This window comes from Elephantulus edwardii, unplaced genomic scaffold (genome assembly GCF_000299155.1).
Source record: "Elephantulus edwardii isolate Elephantulus edwardi_28Jun2011 unplaced genomic scaffold, EleEdw1.0 scaffold00026, whole genome shotgun sequence".
Taxonomy (NCBI): domain Eukaryota; kingdom Metazoa; phylum Chordata; class Mammalia; order Macroscelidea; family Macroscelididae; genus Elephantulus; species Elephantulus edwardii.
In genome coordinates this window covers 3,636,496-3,659,362 of record NW_006399776.1, presented here as the reverse complement: position 1 = coordinate 3,659,362, position 22,867 = coordinate 3,636,496, and the positions used below count along the sequence as shown (strand labels likewise).

Sequence of the window (22,867 nt, the reverse complement as noted above, 5' to 3'; positions counted from 1 at the left end):
GGCTTTCAAAAAAAAAAAAAAACTCACCAAAAAAAAAAATCCAAACAAACATACCTGCATGCAGGTGAGAATCTTCAAAAAAGATCGAAAACCTTCAAGGAATTGTATTCTCAATCTTTCTGTCCATATTGTAGGCTTGCTTATCAAGATATACCTGTTATTACGAAAGAAAAAGAAATATTTTCTTATTTTGAGCTCCTATTAAGATTCTCTATAGACAACGGTGAAGTCTCAATATTACGGATTCTAATTTCATGCTACAGTTAGAAGCTTTGAGCAGGCTAAATTTATGCTGCTTTATTTTAAATAACAACTAATAGAATGTGAATACTTTAGATGACACAAATCCACACCACACCTTCAGAAGTTATTTGATTAAATGAATCCATAGTAGGGGGCCTATTGGAAAGAAGCTATGATGCAATTCTAAAGGCACGCAGTTTGAATCCACCAATTGCTTCTCAGGAGAAAAATGGGCAATCTCTTCTCCTGTGATTTATGGCCTGTGAAAACCTGCTTAAGGGTCAGCTTGGGTTGATCCCGACTTGATGGCACACAACAACAACAACAAAATAACTGTCCTAGCATGTTACAGCTAATTGTGGATAACCATAATGAATATTCTTCACTTAAAGAAAGGGCCAGATGAAATTTCTTCAATCTTAGGATATCTAAAACCGATTTCTAACATCTACTTTAAACTTCTATTTTCCAACCTCTAAATCTAAAAACTTAGAACGTGAGAGGATAAAGCACTGATGTCATCTTTTGCTTTATTTCTTTAACACGTTGCCGCAAATGACTGCAAATGTGTTTCTAAGCACGGGTGTCAATTTTAAAAGTGTGAGGCAATGTGTTAAAGGAAGAGCTGTATTAGGTTATATTTTAAGTTTGCTGATCAAAATGTACATGATTCATGAGATAAACAATCAGTCTAACCTATAGTTCCTTTAGCTAGAAAGACAACGAAATCATTTGAATGATTTTACAAGGAGCAATTATTAGACAGCAGGTACTAATAATACCCTGCCTTCTAGGCCCTGATGTTCTAAGCATAATGCAAAACCCATATAAACAGTGGCCAATGCAACCCAATGTCATATATAAAAGAGGTATACAGGGAACAATGGAGAACCATAAAAACCAAAACAATAAAGATAGAAAATTTTTTTTAAAGATAGCCAAGATTGGGGTTTAATTTTCTCCATTCTTCAGAAATCCATTAACTTGTTAAAGATCCATTAAAAATACAATCACCAAGACCTAATCAAAGAAACAGAATTTGAAAGAAACTAATTATGATCTAAATCTTTCTTTTAAAATAAAGGTAAAAAACTGGAAGGCTTAAAGTCTTTCACAAGAGGCTGTAAAGTTCAGCTATTTCTGGAGCACTGCTATTTGAATGTCACAAAGTAGCAGTAGCAGAATTTACTGAGCATTTTGTTAGAAATATAGATGTCTGGATCCATGACAGATCTATTGAAAAAATAAATTAGCATTTTTAAAAGCTCCTCAGATAATTTGCATTAATATTAAAATCTGAGAAGTATTCAACTAGAGTAGAAGAGAGTTTATATCTAATTTCTAGTGACTGATAGTGGTCATATCTGACTTCAAGAGAAAGGTGTAAAGAAGAGTCAAGAGTAAGGAAAGTTACAAATTCGAATTTTACGCAAGTCCTGTAATTCTAAAAAATGGCTGACCAAAGTAGGTTTCACTAACTAAAAAACTTCAGGCAAGCTTCTTCTTGACTCAAGGCCTCTGATCTCCTTTTCTTAGCAGCTTCTGCTTCATAAGAAATAGCCATAATTCATCTGGTTTTAATGTAATCTTGGGAAATTATGAAGAACCATGTGATTCATCTCACAACTTTATCTCCCCTAACTTCCCTTAGAATCATTGTGTGGAGTAATTAGTTCAGGCACTCAATTCTTAAGCAAAAGGTTAAAGGATCAAATTCACACAGAAGCAGCTCAGAAAAAAGGCCTATCTACTTCCCAAAAAAATCCACTGTAAATTCTGTGTGACATAGCTCTATTTTGATACACATGAGGCCACCATGAGTCAGAAATCTCTTCCAGGACAGTTAATAGATCCTCTTCTTTTTCCCACTTGCTACCTCTTGTCATTAAAAAGTATATTGTCTCCTGCTTTAGTTTTGGCCTTCGTTTGTTATTTTATAATCTCTCCCTGACAGCCCCCCACTGCACCTTCTCCCTTTCAAACAGTCATTCCTGCCTGTTTGAACATTGCCCAATACTATTTTCTTCAAAAAACGAGAGGAAGATGATTTTGTAGATAAAAATACAATGGCAAAATCAGCCTGATTAAAAAAATCAAGAGCAAGTGGAAGAATAAAAGGATGATTCCGTTTTAGCCAGTTACACTTTTTTAAAATGTATTTTATTATTATTATTTTGTGTGTGTGTACCGCCAAATCAGATCTGACTGGTATAGGAGGAGATTGTTCCTCCTTCTTCAGCAGAGCATCTGGTGGATTCGAACTGCTCACCTCTGGTATTGCAGTGCAGCTTCTTGCCTCTAAGGCTTGCCCAGTTATACTTTTAAATAAAGTAAACATGGGAATAGATTAGAGAAATAAAAGGATAGTATCCTTCAATAGAATTGTATCTCTTTCCTAAATTTCCACAGTGAATTAGTAACTGAGAAACAAAATAGTCCATCACATACTTTTCCCTGAGAGTAACAAATGAAGCCACCTATTGTTGTTAGATGTTGGAAGTCACTTCCACTTTTTAGCAACAATCCTATGTATAAGAAAATGAAATGCTGCCCTATCCTGTGCCATCCTCATAATCTCCACTGTGCGCAAGCCTGTTGTTCTAGTGGCTGAGTCAATCCATTTTATTGAGAATTTTCCTTTCACTGATCCTCTATTTCTGAGCACAATGTCCTCTTCCAGAGTCTGATCCCCCTCTGAACAATATGCCCAAAGAAGCATTGAGGTTATATTTCTTCCAAGACAGATTTGCTTTTTTTCTTCTGTCAGTACATTCATTAATCTTTGCCAATACCATAATTCAAAGACATCACTTCTTTGGTCTCCCTTCTTCACTGTCCAATTTTCACAAGTTAAAAGACCATGAGTTGGGTCAGACACCCTAGTATTAAAAATTATATTCTTCCTGTTTATCACTTTTAGAAAGTGAATTAGTAGAGCTGTGGTCTTTAAAATGAGGGTGGTCTTTATTGACGTCAGTTGGAGCACCAACTAAAAAAAATGTACATTTCTTTTTAGCAAATAACTTTAAATGGTATGTACTCAACTGGAAACAGTTCAGAAGAGAAAGACAAAGATTTAGAAGGAATTTTAAATGATATGAAATAGAAACAGTCAAAGAAATGAATGCAATTGATACTAGAGAAGCCCTGGCAGATATGACTGTTATTTTTAAATATTTCACATTAAATTAAGCTGTTCAGAATAGACAAAGAGAGAGCTTGAACCAGAGAACAAAAGCTACCTAAAGACAGGATTCAGCATAAATAAGAAACTTTTTAACTACTGGAACTTGGAATGTACAACTTTGAAAAAATTAGTTTCCTCAGAGAGAATGAACAAAGCATGTTATATTGCCAGTAAAATGTAATTCATGTTGCATTACAACCAGGTAGGATTAAGGATACAGAGAAAAGAGACTTAAAATTCAAGAAGGATTTAGACTTTATTATGGAAAATGTGAAGAGACATTGTTGTTATCTGCCATCAAGTCACTTGCTACTCATAGCGACCCTATGTAAAAGAGCCCTAAGTGCCGTTCTATCCTGTGCCAACCTCGCCGTCTCAAACACACTCATTCCCACCACTCTACTCACAGAAATCGATCCATCTCATCGAGGGTCTTCCCCTCCTGCACCGTCCCTCCACTCTCCCAAACATGATGTCTGTCTCCAAGGACCAGTCCCTCCTTGCCACATACCCAAAGTATGTCAGACAAAGCTTCAGAATCCTTGACTCCAAGGAGCATTCTGGCTTCACCTTCTCCAGAACAAACCTGTTTGTTTTCCTAGCAGTCCATGGTATATTCAACACTCTTCTCTAGCACCACAGCTCAAAGGCATCAATTCTCTATCACCCCTAGTCACTGTCCAACTCTCCGATGCATAGCACGTAAATGCAAAGACTATAGCCTAGATCAGGCGCACCTTAGTCTCCAGCCCGACGTTGTTGCTCTTGAGAGGTCTCTCACAGCTGACTTTCCCAATGCAATTCCTCTCTTGATTTCCTGGCTGCTGTTACCCAGGTGTTGACTGTGGAGCCAAGTAATCTATAATTGTTAACTATCTCAATCTTGTCATTATCCATACTGATGCTGCTAATTGGCCCAGTGGTAAGAATATTTGTTTTCTTGATGTTGAGCTTCAATCCATATTGAATGCTGCAGTCCTTGACCTTCTACAGCAAGCTCTTCAGGTCCTCTTCAGTTTTAGCAAGCAGGGTTGTGTCATCCACATAACGCAGGTTGTTGATGATTCTTCCACCAATTCTGATGCCACATTCCTCTTCGTACAGCTCAGCATCTCAGATGATCTGTTCTGCATACAGATTGAAAAGGGATGGAGACAGAATGCATCCCTGACGGACCCCCTTCTTGATTTTGAACCATGTAGTGTCTCCTTGTCCAACTCTCTGATGCATAACAAGTGATAGCAAAGACCATGGCTTCTATCAGGCACACCTTAGTCTCCAAAGAGACACCATTGCTCTTCAGTACTTTGGAGAGTTGGACAATGACTAAGGAGGATAGAAGGAGAATTGATGCCTTTGAGCTGTGGTGCTGGAGAAGAGTATTGAGAGTACCATGGACTGCTAGGAAAACAAACAGATTCATCCTGGAAAGGGTCAAACCGGGCTGCTCCTTGGAGGCAAGGATTCTAAGGCTCCGTCTGACATACTTTGGACATGTTGCAAGGAGGGACAGGTCCTTGCAGAGGGACATCATGCTTGGTAGGGTAGAGGGGCAGTGCAGAGGCCCCCTATGACGTGGATTGATTCAGTGGTTGGGGTAATCAGGATGGGTGTGTTGGAGACGGTGCGATTTGGCATAGGACAGAGCAGAGTTTAGGGATGTTGTACATAGGGTCACTATGAGTCACAAGCGACTCGACGGCACATAACAACAACAACAACAGTGTCTCCTTGCTCTTACTGCCTCTTGGTCCAAGTATAGGTTTCGTATTACCACAATCAAATGTTCTGGAATTCCCATTCTTCTGAGTCAGCCACATCTTGTTGTGATCCACATAGTCAAAAGTCTTTGCATAGTCAAGGAAGCACAGATAGACATTCTTCTGGTATTCTTTGCTTTCTACCAAGATCTATCTAACATTAGCTATAATATCCCTAGCAGCACTACCTCTTCTAAATCCAGCCTGCACATCTGGCAGTTTTCTGTTGACATATTGCTCCAAACATTTATTTCTAACTAGTCATGATAACTCAGGGTTTCAGAAAGAAGCAGTAAACTGGCAAAGAATAAGGTATGAGTACAGAATGTCTACAATGAGAGACTGAAAAGATGAGGCTGAATAATTTTTTGTAACATAAAAGACATATCTTATTTGTGTTTAAGCCAAGTTTCAGAGCATATTTTGCTGCTGTTTTAATGTACTCTATCTATGAGACTATAAGGGAGCTCTGGTGTCCTAGTGGTAAGGAGTTTTCCTACCAACCCAAAGGTAGGCAGTCTGGATGCAAAGCCGCTCTATGAAAGAAAGACAGGCAGTCTCCTCCTGAGGGATTCACATCCTCTGAAAATCCCTGGACGATCAGCTACGAGTCAGTTCTGACTCAGGGAAACATAACAACATGAAACTATAACAAGAGCCTTAGTGGCGCTGCATGCTAAGCATTGAGCTGGAAATCAAAAGGTAAGCAATTCAAACCCACTATCCACCCTAAGGGAGGAAGATAAGGCAGTCTGTTCATATATATATATAGTCTCAGAAACCATACGAGACAGTTCTACTGTTTGGTAGATTTTTCAATTGTGATTTTAATGTAAGTTTACAGAGACGTTGGATTTTCATTCATTTATTGTTGCACATTTTACTCTCTTCCCCTCCCTTTTCCCTCTCCCAACTCACTTTGTAATGCACCTGTTGTTCCAAATGGTTATATATACAATGCCTAATTATAGATTCCTTTCAGACAGTCCTTCCCCTCATCTGTTCCAGTGCAGGTCCATTATCTAGCCACTATGTTACTGTTCTCTCACCATGTCTATTCTACTTTATAAGAGTGGTATTATGCAGTATTTGTCCCTTTGGACTGAGATATTTCACTCAGCATCGTGTCTTCCAGACTTACCCATGTTGTATGGCATTTTACAAATTCACTTTTTCAATGCTGTATAATATTCCAATGTGTGAAATTAGCACAGTTTTTTCCTATTCATTTGTTTGCTGATGGGCTGCTTCCATCTCTTTGCTACTGTGAATAATGCAGCAATAAACATGGGTATATATACATCTGTTTTGAGTCATGGTTCTCACTTCTTTAGGGTATATTCCCAGTAGTGGGACAGCTGGGTCAAAAGGTATTTCTATTTCCAGCTTTTTGAGAGTGCACCAGACCACCTTCCATGAGGTTGTACAATTTTACATTTCTGCTTAACAGTGAATTAGAATTACAAATTCTCTCCACATTCTTCCTAGCATTTGTTGGTAGTTTCTCTGTTAACTTGCACTATTCTTGCTGGGATGTTATGACATCTCACCATTGTTTCTACTTTGTTCTTATAATGTTGCTATGAGATGAAACCAACCAACAACCAGTGTTTGGCTTTATTTAACATACATGACAAAGTGAAAAGAATATGAATTTTACTAATAAACCACGCTAGGCTCAAATTCCAGTTTTGCAATTTATAAACTGTGACCTTAGGCAAATCAAGATTCTATAATTTACCTTAATAAAAAGCGGAAAGAATAAAATGGGGGAGGCAGTAAGGAGGAAAGTAAAGCTCCTTGGCATACAGTATTTAGCACAGGTCCCTTGTGAGAATTAATTATATGAGAGCCTATGATAAGCCTAATGTATCATCTGTTGAACAGGTACTTAAAATATTCAAAATTTCCCTTCCCCATGTCACTAGAAATAGTTATATTTAGGTGTACTGATTGGGGAGAAGTTGTAAGCATTGGTAAATTGGGAAAACTTTAAAATTATCTTCTAAATGCAGGGACTTTAAAGCTTTACTGCATGGGTAAGTATCTAAGGAAGTGTCAGTCCTTGGAAAAAGACATAATACATGGAAAGTAGAGGGTCACTGAATGAGAAGACTCATCCTGAGATGGACTGACAGAGTGACTGCAACAATGGGTTTCCACACAGTAGAGACTGTGAGGATGACACAGGGATCTGCTGGTCAATAATAACATCTATGAATATGCTAAAACTAAATTATTCATCATAATGAGAAACTATAGTCACAGATTGATAATATAAAAATGGATTCTGCACCATTTCTCTGAATAGACAAATAACTCAGTTATAATATTTCACAATAATAAGGATTATAGTAGAGACATTTTTGCCTGCATAGTGGACCCACAGTATTCATACCAGTGGTAACATTAACTACAGCCAATGGGTTCTATTTTTGCTTACTTATTTATTTATTTGTATGTATGCATAACATGTCATTACATACAAATCACGCTGTGGGATAAATGAAGCACACTGGTTAAATGATGATTCACAACTAAACTCATCTAGCATCTCAACTTCTTCTGAAGATATAATAATATTACAAATTATTAGATTTTAAGAGATTTACTTAGGTCTATATTTAGATGCCACAATTTAGAAAATGAGGAATCTGAAAATGCATCTGAAACTAAGGAACAAAATAGCCTATTTTCTTCAGTAATATCAAAGATGCACAGCAAAGTTCCAGAAATCTGTTATATGAACTTTAAATGGATTATCTACACTAGGGAGCTCTAGTGGTGTAATCTGTAGGAAGTCGTGCTATTAACCCAAATGCAGTGCCTCTCTAGTGGTTCAAATCCATCATAAACTCCTCAGAAGAAAGCTAGGCAATCTTCTAGTGCAATGTACAGCCTCCTGACAAATTTGCTGGGAGTTCTGGCTAGACAGCAATGAAATCCCTATGTTGGAATGAAAACCTATTGTTTCCACACCTGTGCACTTGGTACATTCACTAGAAGAAGGGGACAAAATTAGAAAGATTCTCTTTCAAGGACTAGAATGAATTATGCATACCTTAGAATTCTTTTCATTTTGTTTCTGTTGTTGACTGAAGGAAACACATTTTCTCGCAATATATTCTTTTTAAAAAGAATATTTTGAAATCTCTAATTTATTGGATAGTTAATCTGTCATAACCTTTATAATACTCAGATTCTAACTTTTTAAAAAAATTTTTATTATCTTTTTGTGTGTGTGTACTGTCAAATTTGATCTGGCTAGTACAGGAGGAGATTGCTCCTCCTTTTCCAGCAGAGTAACTGGTGGATTTGAACCACGTGCCTCTGGGATTGCAGTGAAGCTTCTTGACACTAGGCTACCAGAGCTCCCCCAGAATTTAATTTTAAAATGTATGGGCATTTATTTCCTTTTTTGTCCAATGATCCTAAACATAACCAGGTGATTATAAGGTTAGTTTAAAAGGAAGGTTCTATCATCTTCAGAGAGAAAAATTTAATGAAGAAACCCTTGATGAACATCAATACCTAACTTTATATTTATGAAAAGTTGTTCCTGCGTAGTTTGAACCCACCCACAGGAATCTCCTGTTACCTCCTTTATTAATCTGGTTTCACAACTCAGCTTCTGAAATGTCACACCTTGAAAGCCCTATGCAACAGTTCTACACTGCACACCTGAATCACCACAAATTGTAACTGACTTACTTAACCAACAACAATAGTATGCATGAAAAGAGAGTTAAAAAGGAATTTGCATCAGTAAGATCATAAAGAAACTATAGAGAACAGACAGAACCTAAAGAAGAGTCATTCTGCAATCTCAAGTGATGGTAGTTCTGTGACAAGTCAGCCCTCTTCTTATACCTTCTTTATCTGGTTTCACAATTCAATAAAAAGCTACCATTTAAGACATTTATTGACTTGAGGCAGGAACAGTTTTCTGTATTTCCCATCATTACTAAGAAAAATCTTAAAGAACCAAAAGATCAGAGGTTTATTTATAAGACAGACAAATAAGCACACTGAGTTTTACAGACACCCTCACCTTTTCACCCGAGTAACTTACTTTAGGTCACATATTACCGCATATACTCTTCCCAATTTGTCCTGGCTATAACCCTGAAAGTTGAATTTATTGTTCCTGTCCAAGTACTCAGGTAAAACTTCTAGAAGAGTTTCAGTAATGACAGAAATAACATTCTGCTCTTCAATAAGATGTCGAGCCTGCAGAATATTTCAAGAATATGTCTTTAGCATTAACTCATCAAAGTATGGACTTTATTTACTCATTTTGTTGGTTAGAAACTCACTCTTAATGTTTATTGGTCATTAAACAGTCCTTTGTTTAATAGGTTAGCAATTATTGAAGTTATTTTAGAAAACTAAAAATGTCTATTTGTCAATAGGAAATTTGTGCGAACACTCTGGTCAGTTATACATACTGGTTTATCTACTTATGTGTTGTAAATAATCACACAGCGAGAAAGTAGAACAAATAATATTACCAGTACACCTCTAACTATTCTAGTATTCCCCTCCCACACAATTTCTCTTTTTTATCCTTTACCACAGTCTTTTGAAAAGGAATAGTTAAACAAAATGATCAGAAACAAACAGGTAAAAAAAATTAGTACAAAAAAAGCAATCTTCACTTTTTTTCCAGGCCCATCCAATACCACTACAAGTAAGTGTTTGATAGTCATAACTCTCTCTTTTCTTACAGAGAAAATTTGCTTTCTATTTAACAAACCATACATTTTATTTTATGATATTGATTGCAATCCTTACAGTGTAATAATACTCTTCTCACTTCCTCCATGGTTTTCCCATTTACACTTGTTTATCTTTTCTGTCCCTCTCCTACACCATATAAGCTTTGTTCTAGGATAAGTAATGTCATTTTGATCTATATTGAGGAATATATATCTCCTGGTATGAATCACTTTATATGTTTGCCTATACTTTGATTTATACTTAGGGATGGTTCAATGAAAAGCCTTCAGTGGTTCTGCTTCTCACTTTTTTATTTCTCTGATTTATCTACCAAAGAACAGTAAAAACATTTTGTTTTGGTAGAAGCAGCAGTTCTCCTAAATTACACAAGAAACTTAGACACTGCTTCTGGCTCTGACTTGTAGGTATCAGGATATTTGGACAAAGAATCTTGTCACTGTCAATTCACAAATTCTCTAGGTGATGGATACTACTAAAGTATTACTCAATTTTCTAAATGGAATTAGCTCAACTTAGTGATCACTTTACTTTGATTCAACACTAAGTAAAAGTTTAAAAAGCAAAACAATTATATTTAGAAAAAATACACAGAAATCATCAATACATACCAGAGTAGGAACAGTAAACATCTGTACTGAAAGTGCAGTTATAGAGATACTTCTGTCATGATCATCACTGATATAATCCTTCTGCAATTGTTTGTAATACTGAAAGACATGAAAAGAATGTATTACAAATCACTATTAACAACATTTTAGTTCCAGTTTTAGTAGGTGTGAGCTTTTCTCTATAAGATGAAAGGTAATAAAATTCCTATCTACTATGATAATATCATAATCAACAAAATATATTCCAAGCAGTCAGAAAGAAAGTGACAAACAAAAAGTAAGTGTGACTTCAGCTATTCAAGCTAATTGAGCACCAAACTGAAAAATAGAAACTAAAAAAAAACCCCACACAAGCAAAAATCACTGGCAGACTGCAACAGTGCAGTATAGTATATACAATCTTTAACAGATATTATTTCTTGGTATGCTGTTGTTGTCATATGCCATTGAGTTGGAACTGACTCCTAGCTGATCCTCTAGTGTGTTTTCGAAGGTTATACATCTCATGGGAGGAGACTGACTATTTTTTTTTGTCGTGGAACTGCAAGTAGATTCGAACCTGGTGCCTTTGGATTGGCAGAGTAACTCTTTACTTACTAGGCCACCAGAGCCCCCTATTCCCTAGTATAACGCAAGAGTTAAATTCAATGTATTTAACATCTGATATAACTTGGAAAACAAATCCCTCAAGTCCAATGAAGGTAATAAAATTGGTACTGACTGTAAATAACTATTCATTTGTGCCAGTACAAAACAGCTAAAAATCAGTCATGATATGGTAGCAGAATAAAAACATTAACACCCATATCTATTATTTATATTAAGAACATTACGCATCATAAATATATCAAGTATCTACTATGTATAAGAATAGTGTTGACACATGACCTACATATTTAATTTTACCCTCTAGAAGTCCTACAAAATTTCAATGACCATGATGTACAACAAAATATCATGTGAACATGGAAATTACCCTGCATATAAGGATTTTCAGTTTAGATCACAAATATAAACCAATATTTTATCTCTAAAGAGTTTTAGAAGAATACAGTAAACATCTTTGCCATCATCTTTCAAGAATGAGACATATATCAACTGTCTTAGAAGACTTTAGCAACCTACTAATAAAATCTAGGGAGTATGTATAACTTATCCCACAATAGCATAATCACTATTTCTTTCTCTCTTTCTAATCCTATTCTGAGTCCTAACCCTGAACTTGTCCTAGAACTATTTCCAATTTAAAAACAGAGAAAGCTGAGCAGCAAGGAGAGTGCCTCGAGGGTGCACCATCAAGGACCCCACCTGGCAGAAGACCTATGCTTCTCACTTCCTGAACTGGAGCACCACAATGCGATGGAAGAAGTAAACAACTTCAAACTCTGAATAAAACCAAAGCATGCTGTCACTCAAAAAAACTGATCAAGACAAAATGTCAGTGGAATTCTTGGAGGTGGAAAGACTGATATAATTTCCTGCAATGGAATTCAAAAGAACAATCATCAAGTATATGAACTGAATCAAAGAAAAAAAATACAAGATATAAACAAAACCCTAGAGAACTCAAAACAGCAATAAAAGACAAAGCAGATAAAACAAACAAAGCACTAGAAATCATAGGAAAACAAGAAACACCAACCCAGAATAATAAGATCAACATTTTACAAGCTGACAAAATGGTCAGATGAACAGAACTGAAGAGATGGAAGACAGAAATCAGTCAAACAGAAGACAAAGCACTCAGCGCAGATGCGCTAGAGCAAAGAGCAGAAGCAAAAAGGAAGAACTCTGAAGAAAACCCAAGAAAAATGTGGGATAACATAAAGAGAAATAACATTAAGTGTAATTGGAATTCCAGAACAGGAAGGAATGGAAAAAGAAAAAGGGGGGGGTGAATAAAAAATATCACAGAAGACTTACCAGAAGACAATTTGCAAGGTATCATGAAAAATGAGAGAATGTACATCCAAGAAGCTGAGCAAATCCCAAACAGAATAGACTCCAAAATTAAAACACTAAAGCCTATCAATCAAATTCACCAGAATCAAAGACAAGGAAAGAAAACATCTAGAGAAAAAAGAAGAATAACCTATAAAATATAGCAAATAAGATTAGGCTCTGTTTTCTCAGAAGTAAAAAGACACCACAATGGCGCATACTAAACACCCAAAGAACACAACTTCCAATTGAGAATACTGTACCCAGAAAAAGAGTCCATCAAATATGATGGAGAGATCAGGATATTCCCAGAAAAGTAGAAACTAAGGGAATTCATGAAAATGGACCAATGTTGTAAGAAATACTAAAAGAAATCCTTCCATATAGACATCACAGAAAATGAGTAGATCAAAGTAAACCAGCAACAACAACAAAGAAGAACCAAAAAGATAACACCAATAAAATCTTGCCTCTCGATAACGGCACTGAATGTTAATAGTTTAAATGCACTAGTGAAGAAGAAAAAAAAAAGAGGGTAGCAGATTGGATAAATAACCCAAAAGCCCATCAATATAATGCCTATGAGAACACACTTGAGAAACAAAGATATAGAGACTCAAACTCAAAGGGTAAGGGAAAATACCAAGCAAATGGCAACTAAAAAGAGCAGGAATAACAATATGATCTTTGATAAAATAGACTTCAAAATAAAAACCATTATAAATGAAAAATAAGGATACTATGTAATGCTTAAAATGTCAACAGAACAAGAAAACATAACCATAATAAATAGCTATGCATCAAATGATAGAATTGCAAAATAAACATTAACAGAATTGAAAAAAAGAAGTATAAAACAGCAAGATAGAAGTAAGAGACCACTTTCAAAGAGAGACAGGAAGACTAGACACTCAACAAAGATGCAGAAAAACTAAACTATACAATTAACCAACTCGATCCCATGGACATATACCAGGTACTCCACCCTAGAAAAGTTCAATATATATTCTTCTCCAGTGTGCACAGAGCATTCTCCAGAAAAGATCATATTTTTGGTTACAACACAAGCTCAGTAAATCAAAAACACTGGAAAAACTACAAAGCAGTTTTTCAGACCACAATACTATAAAACTAGAAATCAACAAGTGGATAAAGGAGGAAAACCATGCACTTGAAAATTAAACAAAATCTTGCTGGAACACAAGTAACTAATAGAATAAAAAAAAAAAAAGCACATCACACTCTTTAAACCAATGAGAATGAAAACACAACAAAACCTCTGGAATACAGCAAAAGAGGTACTTAGAGGTGAACTCACAGCAACAAGCAAACACATAAGAATGGAAAAAAAATTAAAATAAACGAATATTAAATGATCCAGGAAGTAGTAAAAGAAGATGGAAAGAATACACTGAGTCACTGTATCGAAAAGAATTGGCAGACACAGAAGAATTTCATGAAACAACTTATGAGCAAGAGCCTATGGTGATAAAGGAAGAAGTTCAAACTGCTTTGAAGGAAATAGCAAAAAATAAGGCCCCAGGAATAGATGGTATACCAACTGATATATTTCAGCTAACAGATGCTGCCCTGGACGTGCTCACCAGGTTGTGCCAAGAAATCTGGAGAACAACCACCTGGCCAACTGACTGGAAGACATCTATCTATATTTGTTCCCATCCCAAAGATTGGTGATCCAACAGAGTGTGGAAACTATAGAACAATATCATTAATTTCACATGCAAGCAAGATTCTATTGAAGATTATCCAAAAATGACTAGAACAACACATCAGCAAAGAACTGCCAGAAGTCCAGGCTGGGCTTAGAAGGGGTCATGGTACTAGGGATATTGTAGATAATGTTAGATGGATATTGGCTGAAAGCAGGGAATACCAGAGGAATGTATATTCATTGACTATGCAAAGGCGTTTGACTGTGTACATCATAACAAACTGTGGCTGACTCTGAGAAGAATGGAAATACAGAACACTTGATCTGCTAATGAGAAACCTATACTTGGACCAAGAAGCAGTCGTCAGAACAGAGCAAGGAAACAATGCATGGTTCAAAACTGGGAAGGGCGTATGCCAGGGCTGTGTCCTGTCTTCATACTTTTTCAACCTGTATGCAGAACAGATTATCTGGGAGGCTGGGCTCTATGAGGAGAAATGTAGGGTCAAGATTGGTGGAAGATCTATCAAAAATCTGGGATATGCAGATGACATAACCCTGCTTGCTGAAACTGAGGAGGACCTGAAGCACTTGCTGCAGAGGGTCAAGGACTGCCACCTCCAATATGGATTGAGGCTCAATGTCAAGAAGACAAAGATTCTCACCACTGGGCCAATTGGCAGCATCAGGATGGATGGCGAAGAGATTGAGATTGTTCACAGCTTCAGTTTGCTTGGCTCCACAGTAAACACTCTCGGCACCAGCAGCCAGGAAATTAGAAGATGTATTGCCATGGGAAAGTCTGCTGTTAGGGACCTCTCCAAAGTACTGAAGAGCAATGGTATTTCTCTGCATTTGATACAGTCTTTGCAATCACTTGTTATGCATCAGAGAGTTGGACAATGACTAAGGAGGATAGAAGCAGAATTGATGCCTTTGAGCTGTGGTGAAGAGTATTGAGAATACCATGGACTGCTAGGAAAACAAACAGATTCATCCTGGAAAGGGTCAAACCAGGCTGCTCCTTGGAGGCAAGTATTCTAAGGCTCCATCTAACATACTTTGGACATGTTGCAAGGAGGGACAGGTCCTTGGAGAAGGACATCATGCTTGGGAGGGTGGAGGGGCAGCGCAGAAGGGGAAGGCCCTCTATGAAGTGGACTGATTCAATGATTGGGGTAATCAGGATGGGTGTATCGGAGACAGTGCAATTGACACAGGACAAAGCAGAGTTTAGGGATGTTGTACACAGGGTCACTATGAGTCGCAAGTGACTCGACGGCACATAACAACAACAATATTTAACCCTATATCTCCAGCAAATAAATAATGAACAGAAAGCAAACCCAACAGCCTCTAATAGAAAGGAAATTATTAGGTATCATTGAGTAAAGCATGACTGTGACTCTACGAACAGTTGACCTGAACCCTGCCCTATCCTGTGCCATTCTCATCTCTGACACACTAGAGCCTAAGGCTGAAGTCATTCTGTCAGTCTTCCTCCTTGGAGGTCTTCCTCCCCTTTGTTGAACCTTTATCCTTCTAATCATGATATACCTTTCCAAGGAACAGCCTTGCCTAATTACATGTCCAAAGTAGGAAAGACAAAGCTTTACCACCTTTGTTTCCAAGTGTAATCTGGCTGCAATTTTCATATCCATTTGTTCTTTTGGTAGTCCATGGCCATGGAATATTCAATACTTCGATACTACAACTCGAAAGCATCAACTCTTCTGTCACCCTTACTCAATGTTCAGCTCTCTGATGCATAGCAGGTGACTAAGTACACCTTAGTCTTCAAAATGAAATCACTGCTCTTCAGCATTTTGGAGAGTAAATACTCCCATGTGATGTACAGCCTCCTAAAATCTGCTGAAGGGTCAGCTATGAGGTGGTTCACTCATAGAGTATATTAATACATAACAACAACAACAACTGCCTATTATGTCTTTACATAAACAGTAGAGCAGAAAGAATGTAATAGAAAACAGGAAAACAATTGAGATTATCAATAAGACTAGGAGTTAGTTTTTCAAAAGGGTCAACAGAAATCAGCAAACCACTGGCAAATTTAACAAAGGACAGTAATCCTGATAAGAAATGAATGGGGTGACATCACAATAGAATCAACTGAAACAAAAAGGATAACAGAATTTTATTAAAAGCTACACTCTAGGGCAAGCTCCTCCTGTGCCAGTTGGATCTGATTTGACAGTACAACAAATAAAAAATAAATATTTTTTTTTTAAAAAGCTATACTCTAACCCTAAAGAAACCAGCACTGCCAACCAAACAGATATATGCTCACCTATGTTTCATGCTTCATGTTCACAGTAACAAAGAGATGAAAACAACCCAAATGCCCATCAGCAAAAAAATGAATAGAGAAGTTGTGGTATAGTCACATAATGGACTTATACAGCACTGAAAATAAGGAACTCATAAAATATTATACAAAATGGGTGAAACTGGAGGACATTATGCTGAGTGAAATTCGGTTACAAAAGGACAAATACTGCATAGTACCACTGTTATAAACCAGGACTGACATGGGGGTTAGAGGGTAACTAAGAAAAGAGGGGATAAATAATGTACATTGCATTGAAACATATGAGAAAAAAATTGTCTAAAAGAAATATATGATTAGGTATTATTTGCATGACAGCAGTCCAGAATAAGAGGTTCATAACAAAGTGGACATGGGGTGGGAGGAGAGAGGAAACTATGCAACAATGAAAGATTATTTTTTTAAAGAGACAAGTGAACTGGGAGTGCAGGGGGTATAGGGAGGAAAATGTGCAAAACTGAATGAATGGAAATCCAAGTTTTCTGTTAAAATCTCAATTAAAAAGAACAAATCTGGGACTTATTAAAAAAAAGCTATGCTCTAACAAATAAGAAAACCTAGAAGAAATGGACAAATATTTAAAAATGCAAAACAAGCCCACACTGATATAAAGTGAAGAACACCTGAAAGACCCATCACAAAAGAAGAAATTGTGCAAAGTCATAAAAAAACTTCCAACAACAATGAAAATCCTGCATCAGAAGACGTGACAGCAAATTTCATCAAACACTCAGAGAAGAGCTGCCACAAATTCTATATAAAAGTATTTCAGAAAATTGCAAAAAATTGAATACTCCCATAATCACTCTATGAAGCAAATATAACCCTTATACTACCATCAAGTAAAGATATCACCAAAATAGAAAACCAGACAAGTATCTCTCATGAACATAGAGGCAAAAATCCTTATAACAAAATCCTAGCCAATAGATAGAATCCAACAACATTTTAAAAGACTAGTATATCTTGACCAAAGGGGATTCCTAACAGGTATGCAGAAATTGTTCAACATAAGAAAAACAATTAATGTAATCCATCACATGAACAAAATAAAGGTTAAGACCACATGAGAACCTCATTGATGCAAAAAAGGCTTTTGACAAAATCTAAAACACTTTCTTAATAAGTACACTCAATAAAATAGGAATAGAGGAAAATTTCCTCAACATAATTAAGGGCATGACACTCCCATCCTGAGAATTAAGAAGGGTAATTAATGAGGTAGTACTGAAGAGAGAACCATGGTGAGTAATGTGTATTGGGCTAGTAACTGAATAGTCAATGGTTGTAGTCCAGCTGTCATAAACATGAGATGCAGAAACTGTCTTTACATTACCATTTCTTGTGATAACTTTATTGTTGTTGTTGTTGCTGTTATGTGCCGTCGAGTCGCTTGCAACTCATAGCGACCCTATGTACAATAGCCCTAAACTCTGCTCTGTCCTGTGCCAATCGCACTGTCTCTGACACTCCCATCCCGATTACCCCAATCACTGAATCAATCCACCTCATAGAGGGCCTTCTCCTCCTGCGCTGTCCCTCCACCCTCCCAAGCATGATGTCCTTCTCCAAGGACCAGTCTCTCCTCACATGTCCAAAGTATGTTAGACGGAGCCTCAGAATCCTTGCCTCCAAGGAGCCACCTGGTTTAACCCTTTCCAGGACAAATCTGTTTGTTTTCCTAGCAGTCCATGGTATTCTCAATACTCTTCTCCAGCACCATAGCTCAAAGGCATCAATTCTCCTTCTATCCTCCTTGGTCATTGTCCAACTCTGTGCGATTGGCACAGGACAGAGCAGAGTTTAGGGCTGTTGTACATAGGGTCGTTGAGTCGCAAGTGACTCGACGGCACATAACAACAACAACACTGTAAACCAACAGCCAACATCATTCTCATTGGAGAAAGATTAAAGGCATTCCCCCTGAGAATACTGACCAGGCAAGGATGCCCACTAATCACCACTCCTACTCAATATTGTATTAGAAGTGGTAGTGAAAGCAGTAAGACAAGAGAAGGAAATAAGAGACATCCAAATTGTCAAATAGGAGGTAAAATGTGATATATGCAAATTATATAATAATCTACTTGGGAATCCCTAAGAATCTGCAAGTAACTGTTGGACATAGGCAGCCAACTCAGCAAAGTAGCAGGATACAATATCAATATTTAAAAAATCAGCCAGATTTCCCTACAGTAAAAAAAAAAAAAAATCGAGAACTCAGAGAAGGAACTAAGAAAAACAATACCAATTACTATAGCTCCAACAGGGTAAAATAGAAACCTACAGACTGGGGAAAAATATTTTGAAATGACAAATCTGATAAGGGATTTATATCTAGAATTTATAGACTACTCAGCACCTCAACAAGAAAAAGGTAAACAACTCAATTGCAAAATGGGCACAGGATATGAAGACAGGCTTCACCAAAGAAATATTGTTTGCCATATTCAGATGGCAAACAAACACATGAAGAAACATTCACAGTCCCTAGCTATTAGAAATGCAAATCAAAACGAGATATCATGTCACCCCAGCAATAATAGCAAAAGGTCAACAGGGCAGCAAATAGCAAATGCTGGTGAGCTTGTGAAGGGACTGGAACTCTTCATTCACTGCTGGTGGGAATGCAAAATGATATAACCACTATGGTTTTTTTTCTCAAAAAACTACAAATACCATTTGACCTAGCAATTCCACTACTGGGAATATATCCTAATGAAGCCAGAACCCTGACTCAAACAGATGTATGCACACCCAAATTTACTACAGCATTACTGACAAAAGTGAAAAGAAGGAACCAACTCAAGTGCCCATCAACAAATGAACGGAGACAAAGACTGTGGTATATATCCACACAACGAAGTATTATGCAGCACTGAAAAATAATGAACTTGTAAAACACTATAGAATATAGAGGTCTGGAAGACATTAATGTGAGTGAAATATCTCTGTCACAAGAGGACAAATACTGCATAATAGTCCTGTTATAAAAATAAAATGAAAATGATATAGGTGGAGTACAGGAAAAGAGTAGATAATAATGAACTGCACTGAAACAGATAAAGGGAAGGATTATATGAAAAGGAATGATGATTAGGCATTATATATATGACAATTAATAATCTGGAAAAAGACATGCATTACAAAGAGAATTGAGGGAGTAGTAGGGATAAGAGAAGGTTCATGTGTATCAATGAATGAATATAAACCCAATCTTTCTGTAACCTTTCACTAAAATCACAATTAAAAAACAAAATGTACTCCCTCCCCCCCAAAAAAATCCAATCAGAAGTCAAAAAGTATTTATTGGCTATCTTCAAGGATGTCCCTATCTTGTATAATCTTCTCATCTAATTTAGGAAACAGATATAAAAAATCCAACATACAAGAAGAAAGTTTTACAGTTATGTTTTAGCTTCAAACAATTAAGTATAACTCTGCATTTCTAGCTCTTCCCTAAGTCTAGCTTCAACATCTATTCCTTTTCTTTATTATGCATTTCAACTAGTCCCTTTTTCTCTTGTTACAGTTTCACTAATGGGTAAATAATTAAAAAAGGATAAATGCATGTGTGTCTATGATAAACCACCTTTGTCTGGCCTAGGTAAATATTGGGTCACTTTCTACCTATTTCCCCACACTGCTATCTTTACACTATACTACCAGTTGCCATTTGTGAATGTATTTATTTAACATAATAAACTTTTGTAGAACAAATCATAAATTTACTCTTTGATAAATAATTATCCTTTGTTTTCATTTACAAAAAATTCTATTTTATTCCTATTTATCGACATCTCTTTACATATACAGAGTAATTACCTTCACAAATTCGATAGCAAAGAGCTTTTTGTATTCCATTTCCATAAAAAAACTGCTGAAGATCAATTCATGAAGAATCTTACGGGCACCTATTGGTCATATTTTTGGGAGAGGAGGTGTATCACCAAGACAAAAAGAACATTTTAGCTATCAGAAGCGGTAAAATATTATAAAAATATTTCTCATGTAATAGACCTCAGACTCAAACATTAAAAGCATTTCATTAACACTTAATAGTTAGAATTTAAAATCAATACACATATTACCCTTGTTTATCTTTCCAGCCATGCTATCTTAATTCATTTTATTATCCCCAACCTTTCTCCATTGCTTTTCCCTCAAAACTACTCTTTTTTTAATATTCTCATTACCCTCTTTTATCTTTTGGGTTTTCTCTTAGATTTGAAAAATGAAAAGCAACTTTAATAACAATATTACTACTGAATATAAACAGAAACTACTTTTTATTGACCCTGGCTAAATGGAAGACGTACATTAAAAAACAATAGCCCTGATATTAACTCAGAAGAGTACATATTAATTGATCAATTTTACCTTGAAGTGTAACATCTGAAGAATCAAGATTACTGATTTAATAATAGGATACAAAAGAGAGTACAGATACATTTTAAGTCACAAGCAAAGCTCTACCCACCTTTATAAAGCTTTGCATCCCACAGCATTAACTTGCTTATGAGACAGGGATTCTCAGAGCCAGGTTCTTCTATAAGGCAAGCTTGACAAAAGATCTGTCTAAAGTCACCTGTAAGAAGTCACATAATTTTTATTTTTACAATATTTCTCCCAAAAGCAGTATTCTTATATTAACTTACAAAAAAAAAATAAAAAAGATTAATGGTACTACTCCAATAAGTGAACTCTGGTAGCCTAGTGATAAGAAGCTGCACTCTAATCCTAAAGGCACATGGTTTGTATCCACCAGGTGTTCTGTGGGGTAAGATGTTACATGGCAGTTTCCTCCCATGTGATTTACTGCCTCTGAAAGTCCACTGGAGGGTCAGCTATGAGACGGTTGTGACTCAATGCCACACAATAACAAAATGAACTTTAATACTTGATGTTAGGAATTGTTCTATCAATATAAAGGAGTCATTCTTTAACGGATTAAGAGACAAAAATATTTTGTTTTTCAACACACTCTTTTATTGATTTGGATACAACAATTTGTTTATAATGTGTTTCATTCATGTATGTAGTTTTGGTTTTTTATCCCCTCCCTTCACCCATCAAATTCTGCAAGCCCATGATTTCACCCCCTCCTTCAACTTCCCTGACCCTTCGCCTTCCCTCTTGGTTATCTTCCTGTTTTTACAATAATGGTCTTATATAGTATTTATTCTCATGCATCTGAGTTAGTTCACTCGGCATAACACTCTCTAGCCGCTCCCATGTTACATAGTATTTTTCCAAATTGTTGCTCCCGAGTGCTGCATATTCCATAGTGTGAACGTGCCACTGGCTGTTTCCATTACTGATATTGTGAATAATGCTGGTATAGAACATCTGTGTTCAAATCTCCGTTTGTGTCTCAGTTCTGTTTGCCTTGGGGTTTATTCCTAGCAGTAGAATAGCTGGGTCATATGGAATCTCTATGTTCAGGTTTTTAAGGGAATGCCAAACAGCCTTCCAGAGAATTGTACTATTTTATAATCCCACCGACAGTGTATGAGAGTTCAAACCTTTCCACATTCTAACATTTATTGCTTGATGTCCTGTTAAACTTTGACAGTACAACTGGGATGAGATGGTATCTCACTGTGGTTTTATTTGCAGCTCTCTTACTACCAATGATTTTGAGCATTTCTTCATGTGACTGTTAGTCGTCCAAATGTCTTCCTCTGTGAAAGGTCATTCTTTATCTTTTGCCCATTTTGTAATCAGTCTTTTTCTTGTGGAGGCTCCATAATATTTTCCTTATGAGACCCTTGTCTGAGATATCATTGCCAAACATTTCTCAAGTCATTAGGATCTCTTTCCCCCTTTTTGGAAAAAGCTTTGGGCTTTTAAAAAAAAATACATTTTTTTATTTTATACTTATTTACTTACAAAATTCATATACATTATTTTTCACACTGGATCTTTCCCATTTCCTTTACCCAGCCCTCCCTCCACCCATCAAATTGTGTGACCTTATGATTAACCACCCCACCACCACTGCCCATCTTCACCCCTCTGTTCCCACCTTCCCCCTTTGGATCCTCATATTCATTGTATAGTAATGGTTTTACATAGCATTTGTCCTTATGGGACTGAGTTAGTTCACTCAGGATGATGCTCTCCAGTCTCTCTCAATTTAGGTAGTCATTTACAAAACTATTGTTCCTCTGTGCTGCATAGTATTCTATCATGGGAATATACTCTAATTTCTCAATCCATTTGATTGTGGTTGGACATCTGCAATGTTTCCATGTTCTAGCAAGGGTGAATAATGCTGGTTATGAACATTGGTGTACAAGTCTCTGTTTGTGCCTCAGTTCTCATTTTCTCAGGGATATATTCTAAGCAGTGGAATAGCTGGGTCAT

The 22,867-nt window shown here is 36.5% G+C and overlaps 1 protein-coding gene across 1 annotated transcript in view; it reads right to left on the bottom strand.

Moving 5' to 3' along the window:
* Positions 1-22,867, bottom strand: part of LOC102864537 (E3 ubiquitin-protein ligase UBR1-like) — a 215,554-nt gene that overhangs the window by 135,888 nt on the left and 56,799 nt on the right. The window contains 5 exon segments of the mRNA XM_006883213.1: positions 55-154; positions 9,263-9,420; positions 10,539-10,637; positions 20,324-20,412; positions 20,979-21,086. Of these exon segments, the coding sequence (XP_006883275.1) occupies positions 55-154; positions 9,263-9,420; positions 10,539-10,637; positions 20,324-20,412; positions 20,979-21,086 (554 nt within the window).